We start from the raw sequence: 6,390 nt of genomic DNA, 5'->3' as shown, positions 1-6,390 counted from the left end.
TGCTGCATTAAAAAGAAAAAATTATTAATAATAATAAAACCCGAAAAAGAGAAATAAACAACAGAAAAAAAAGTAATAAATAATTTTAAGCTAGGACACAAACCGTCACAAAAATAACAAAAACAAAATATATAAACAGAAAAAATATGCATTAAAAAAAACTAAAATTACCATTAAAAAAAACGAAATAACTAAAACTTTTTTAAAACAAAAAAAAAGCAACATTTTCTTTAGATTCAACCAAACAGTAAAATTATGTTTTATGCAGTTTAAAGCATAAAATTAAATAATTTTTTTTAAACAGAAAAACAAAAACGATTTGTGTTTTAGAAAATGTTGCTTAAATATTAAACACAACTTAAAATCAAATAAGAATTTTGCAAAACAAACAAACAAACAAAAAAATTAAAGTGTTTTTAACAACAACTAACGAATTTCGATTATTTTCTTTGTATTATTATTGTTTTTATTAATATTAAAGAAAACTAAACATATTAACACTTAATGTAACAACAACAACTAAATTTTGCAAAATTTCTTTAAACGAAAACAATACAAATGTGGGTTATTTTTTAAAAAAATTTCATTTTTTCAAAGGCCTTTTTTTTTTTTTTTTCTTAATAACATAAAGAAACTGCTCAATTTTTAAAATTCATTATTACATTTTCTTAACACAATTTGTCCTAATTTTTTTTCCAAGGTTTTATTTTTTATTAAAAATTTTCTCAAAAAAAAAAGACACCAAAATTTTCATTATGTCATTTTAACGCGCCTCACATTTTAATCAACTTATCACAAAACATCATCATTAATAACATTAAAAATTTCATTCATTTTTTTAAATATAAATAAAAAATATATATTTTGCTTGTATTTTGTCTTTTGTAATACATTACATTTATATAATTTTTTTTAATTATCAATCTAATTATTATATTTCTTAATATATAATCATCATTTAATCTTAAAAAAAAAAAAAAACTTTTTTTACGTAAAAAAAATTTAATTTAAAAACTGAATTTTAAGTTTATGTATGTATTTCTTAAATATATAATTTTGCTCATTTCAAAATTATTTTTTTTTTATAAAAAACCAATTGTAATTCTTGCTAATTAGTAATTAAAAAAAAAAACTAAGTAATCAATGAGTTTCGAGAAAAAATTAAAAAATAAAATTAATAATAAACACTTATCATACACTTTATAAAAAAACATAAAATTCGACACTCAATTGTAAAAAAATTAAGCAGTAATTAAAAAATGTTTAATAAAAATTTTCTTATATAATAAAAAAATCCATGTAATTTTATTTCTTGTAGAGAAAAATGTTCACCCTCAAGATTTCTTAAGTATGGCAACCTTATTTCAATTGCTTTAAAAAATACTCCAGAATAACAAAGCATACTTTAGGGGTTTACAATAATCCTTTTTATATTAGCGCCCCAAAGTATGTGAAGAAATTTGTTTACAAAAAATTTTTCAAAAATAATTTCCACTTGCTGGAAATTTTGGGCACCTGGTATTTCAGGCAAAATTTTAAAAATCATTTTTCGGCAAACGTCGGCAGCGAAAAAAGCAGCAAAATAGTAGTAGAAACGAAAAAGTAGCTTTTTTAGGGAAAACAACTACAAAAATAAACGGTTTTAAATGATTTTTATTACTTTTCAAGCATTTTTATATAAAAACCTATATAAATTACATTTTTATTATAAAATAAACATAATTTAATAAATAACTACTCATAAAAAGTGTAAAATAGCTATAAAAATAAATTTACAAGGTATTTTAAAAGGAGTTTTACAAATTTTAAAAGAAATTCAGTAAAATCTACAATATTTTAAAGAAACAACAAAAACTAACAAACTTTAACACATTATTGTTAAATAAATTAATACAAAATTGACTACATTTCTTAACAAACTCCTTAACAAATTGATTCTCAAGATTCGCTAACAATAATATCATCTATAATTTGTCTCCATTTTCACTAATAACTGCCTCCTGCTGTGTTGTCTTATTTTCTGTGGCATTCTCCTTTTTTGCAGCATTTCCTTTTGGCTCTACAATTGGTGATTCCAATTCAATGGTTACAGGACCATCATTTTGTATATGCACTTGCATATAGGCGCCAAATTTTCCATCTGCAATTGAAAATTCAAATATTAAATTCAAATTTAAATGTATTTTGGGATAGATTACCTTTAATTTTTGTTTCATCATACATTTGTCCCAAACGTTTAAGAAACTTTTGATACAATTGTTGGGCCTGTTCGCCTTGCATGGCCATATGAAAATCGGGTTTATTGCCTTTTAAACGATGATATAGGGTGAATTGTGAGACGCATAATATTTCAAATTTTTCATCTTGCACACTCTTTTGCCAACGTTTACCGGCTTGATCTTCAAATAAGCGCAGTGATAAAAGTTTGCGGGATCTAAATGAAGAAAAAATATTGGAAATATTGGAATAATGTTGTACACCAATCATAGATAGATAGATAGATAGATAGATAGATAGATAGATAGATAGATAGATAGATAGATAGATAGATAGATAGATAGATAGATAGATAGATAGATAGATAGATAGATAGATAGATAGATAGATAGATAGATAGATAGATAGATAGATAGATAGATAGATAGATAGATAGATAGATAGATAGATAGATAGATAGATAGATAGATAGATAGATAGATAGATAGATAGATAGATAGATAGATAGATAGATAGATAGATAGATAGATAGATAGATAGATAGATAGATAGATAGATAGACAGATAGATTGATAGATAGATAGACAGATAGATAGATAGATATTAAGATATATTGATAGATAGATAAATATTTAGATATTAAGATATATTGATAAATAGATAAATATTTACATATATTGCTATATCGCTACTTCCTATATTGCACGGATATTTGAGGAACTACATCAGATTTGTTGAAAAATTTAGGTAGTCTCAATTTCTTTTTTTTTTTTATTTATTGAATGGATATTTAAGGAACATTAAAATCTATTTTTATTGGGCATGGTTGGCGATTGGGAAATATATGAGGATATATCGATGCCTATTTCAAATTTCCTATTTTCATTATTGAAAGTATAAGTGAAGTCAAGATTTTTATATTTATTAAATATTTGAGGTTTTCCAATAATTGTAGAAGAACTTCAGCACAGTAATACCAAATTGATTTTCATTCAGTAATCTGATTGTTTCCTATTAGCCTTAGATTAGTTCTAGCCCTTTATCTGTTTTTCAGTTTTTAATTATTCTCTATTCTTGATCCTTAACTTTCTCTAAAGCGAATCACACTAAGTTTCATTGGTCTCCGATTGGAGTTGCACCTCTTTTGTGCATAACTGTTCTTAAGCTAGCCTTTTAACTAAGCATTATCATTTTTTACAAAAAGATGGTAGTAATATGCGAACTTCATTCGGTACTTTGATGTTACGTTCCAAATTGATTTTAAATACGACATGAAAACAATTATTAAAATTTGAATATTTCGGAGATCATCGAAAGAATATAATGGCTGTGATAAATTGAGGTCTTTTTTTAATTTAACACAGTTAATATACACATTTCTATCAGTAAATATAAACTTACTAAGAACTTACAAATATTCCACATCCTTTTCGGTGTCATTATGAGTGATGCCCACTAAAACGCATAATCCACGTCCAATAGAACTTATTAGTTCTTCGCCAACTGGAAAAAGTGAGAATACCTATAGATAAAACAAACAGCTTTTTATGAAGTTATAGCAAAATATTACCTGTAACTTTAGCGGAGGTAACACGTTGAACAATAGCCTTCATTTATGTTATATTTTTAAAAATAAAATAACTTTGAATAGAAAGAAAAACTTTTCTAAAAAATACACAGGCATGAGAGCCCTGCGCCGACAAATATTAAAGGCTGCGGCGACTGACACTAAAAATGTGGGCGGCGGCTTAAAATTGACTGTAACCCGGCAAAGTTTTCAACGTTTAGTTTTAGAAAGTGGGATTTTGGAAGCCAATATAATATAACACTGAACACCGTTTATAACAACAAAACAGAGCAAGCACAAAAGAGAAATATGTAACTCTAAAGGCAGACTATTCCTATTTTAGCGGTAATTTCTTTATGATTAAAATAATTAAAATAAAGTAAGAGTGTTATATTCGGCACTCAAACATGTCGAAACAAAACTGAATAAAAATGCCATATGTTTAGAGGTGATGCCACCCAAAAGAAAAATATGTAACAGTAAATTATAGTGTGATTCAAATATTTTTTTATTTCGAAGTCGATTACTTTGATTTAAAAAACAGGGTGTATAGAAGGAGTAGGACAGTGATAATTTTATTTTATCTGTTAAAAAAAAATAAAAAATGTTTTCAAAAAAACTTTTAACATGAAATATTAAACAAATTCAATCAGAAACAATAACGCGGCATATATTTATGTTGAAATATTCAATCACTACTGAATTTTAAATTTTGTCCTATCACGTGCCGTAGTTCCTGAGTTTATCGATTACGAATAACCATTATATACATGATAGATTTGAAATATTCAATATATGTATGAAAAATCATTCTGAATTTTGTTTTTCTGAGCCCAATTTCTTTTTTAAGCCAAATTTTCAAAAAATTCCTTAACTATATTTTCGCTAATTAATTTATAAAATAAACTATGCATGATTACATAGTTTATATTAGTTGATTTTAATTATCATTTCATTATCAAGACCCCCCATAATAATTTAGCACAAATTATCAGTAAACAACAAACTACTTAAATGTCTAATCTTATCTAGACAGCAAAGAGGTTAATATGCAAAAAATGCAAATTTTTTTCTTTAACACCATAAAAAGATTAAACCATAATAATATCAGAAATAACTGTATAAACAATTGTTATTGTTTTGTTCTATATATAAGAATTTATAAATACAATGTATATAACTAATAATTATCACGCTTTCAGTCTTTAGATTAAATTTTTTGTTTTGCAATCGGCCGGAACACCACCAAATGGTGGTTCCTCACCACCACCGCCACCAATGCCACCAATAATTTTAATAATATCGCTGAGAGTATAATTTCCCAAAAATTTGTTAATGGTCTGGAATTAGTAAAATATATGTATAAATAATATTTTCTATCAACTTTCTTAAATAATAAATAATACTTACATCTTCAACATATTTTACAATGCCTCGATCCTGTGCCTCTACCCAAACATCATTTAAAAGCTCTATACCCATTTCATTGATTAAGGCATGTAAAAAGTCAGTAATTCTTTGTTCTTCCATAAGATTTTCAATATCTATAAACAAGTCTCCAATACTGAGCTAATTGTAACAAATGAAAAAAAAAAAATATGTATTTTAAATATTAATTCTCAATTTAAATTTAAGTTAAATCTGTAATTACTTCAATGTTTAAGTTGCGTATACCCATGGTAAGGCCAGTTTTTAATACCCAAGAAATTGACAATTTCACATTGTCAATATGCGCGCTTTAAACCAGAAAATAGTTATGTAAGTTAATTAAATTTAAAAATATTCAAAGAAAAACAAAATATTTTCATAATTTCTTAAAGATTTTCTTTAACTTACATAGCATTGCCATTACCATCTATGTAAACGATATACGCCAAAGAACCCTTAGCTTTATATAAAGATTTTAAAGCCGTTAGAGGTAAAACAATATTGAAATTTGATTTTCTCATCGGTATGGTGGAGATTTTTATATCGGTTACATTGAAATCAGATAAACCAGTTACACGTAAATCTGTCACCGAACCCACCAAGCTAAAATCGAATACTTTTATTTAATAGTTTTTCTTTAACAATTTATTAATCAACTTACTCCACTATATATTTGTTATCCATTTCGAAATCAGCATGTTCAATTTGATAAGGATCTAGAGCTGGCAAACCAAATAAGGGATAACACATACGATGACGTATTTCTTCTAAAAACTCCAAAATGGCTTCCTCCATTAAAGCATCTGTCTGAGATACAAAACCGGCCAAAATAAAGGCCAAACAGACCACAACAGGGTAAACTTTAAATTTCATTGTTTGAAATTTTCTTTATTTTCTACGAAATTAATTAGAGGAATGCTTAACTTGCACTGAAGTGGTTTTCATGTTTATTGTGCTTTTTGTTAATACCACAACCTAATCAATATTCAGATTCCTTGTTGTTGTTTTGAGATTATATATAGAAATCTATAAATTAAAAGCGAGTTATCGAAAGTCTATTAGCACGATTATTATGTGACTTCCTATGGTTGTTTAATCAAATTTTTCTTGTATGTTTATGTGTTGGAGCAGGGACAATAAAACGCATTAGATGGTATTTTGTCGACCATTATGTACTT

At 26.0% G+C, this 6,390-nt stretch overlaps 2 protein-coding genes across 2 annotated transcripts; both read right to left on the bottom strand.

Moving 5' to 3' along the window:
• Window positions 1–1,635: 1,635 nt before the first annotated feature.
• LOC119600532 (D-aminoacyl-tRNA deacylase) lies at window positions 1,636–4,205 on the bottom strand. Its single transcript, XM_037950797.1, has 4 exons — window positions 3,788–4,205; window positions 3,630–3,720; window positions 2,199–2,434; window positions 1,636–2,140 (listed from the first exon to the last, which is right to left on the bottom strand). Exons 1-4 carry the CDS (start codon window positions 3,828–3,830, stop codon window positions 1,965–1,967), a joined length of 546 nt encoding a protein of 181 aa, XP_037806725.1. The 5' UTR covers window positions 3,831–4,205; the 3' UTR covers window positions 1,636–1,964.
• Window positions 4,206–4,906: 701 nt separating this feature from the next.
• Window positions 4,907–6,181, bottom strand: LOC119600556. The gene is made up of 5 exons (XM_037950864.1): window positions 5,874–6,181; window positions 5,621–5,815; window positions 5,436–5,520; window positions 5,195–5,353; window positions 4,907–5,124 (listed from the first exon to the last, which is right to left on the bottom strand). The coding sequence occupies exons 1-5, from the start codon at window positions 6,083–6,085 to the stop codon at window positions 4,990–4,992; spliced, it is 786 nt and encodes a 261-aa protein (XP_037806792.1). The 5' UTR covers window positions 6,086–6,181; the 3' UTR covers window positions 4,907–4,989.
• Window positions 6,182–6,390: the final 209 nt, after the last annotated feature.

This window comes from Lucilia sericata, unplaced genomic scaffold (genome assembly GCF_015586225.1).
Source record: "Lucilia sericata isolate MDLA Ls3-8-SP2 unplaced genomic scaffold, ASM1558622v1 Contig000116F_arrow, whole genome shotgun sequence".
Taxonomy (NCBI): Eukaryota; Metazoa; Arthropoda; class Insecta; order Diptera; family Calliphoridae; genus Lucilia; species Lucilia sericata.
The sequence above is the reverse complement of the archived record's forward strand: the minus strand, read 5'-3'. Positions and strand labels throughout refer to the sequence as shown.

Bases quoted from the DNA above. Each gene is read 5' to 3' on its own strand.
- LOC119600532 (XM_037950797.1), bottom strand. From the start codon at position 3,830: ATGAAGGCTATTGTTCAACGTGTTACCTCCGCTAAAGTTACAG. The intron at 2,435-3,629 runs GTAAGTTCTTAG...TTCTTCATTTAG, and splicing joins GAAAAGGATGTGGAATATTT to ATCCCGCAAACTTTTATCAC. The intron at 2,141-2,198 runs GTAATCTATCCC...TTTCAATTGCAG, and splicing joins TGATGAAACAAAAATTAAAG to ATGGAAAATTTGGCGCCTAT.
- LOC119600556 (XM_037950864.1), bottom strand. From the start codon at position 6,085: ATGAAATTTAAAGTTTACCCTGTTGTGGTCTGTTTGGCCTTTATTTTG. The intron at 5,521-5,620 runs GTAAGTTAAAGA...TCTGGTTTAAAG, and splicing joins GATGGTAATGGCAATGCTAT to CGCGCATATTGACAATGTGA. The intron at 5,354-5,435 runs GTAATTACAGAT...TGTTACAATTAG, and splicing joins TACGCAACTTAAACATTGAA to CTCAGTATTGGAGACTTGTT.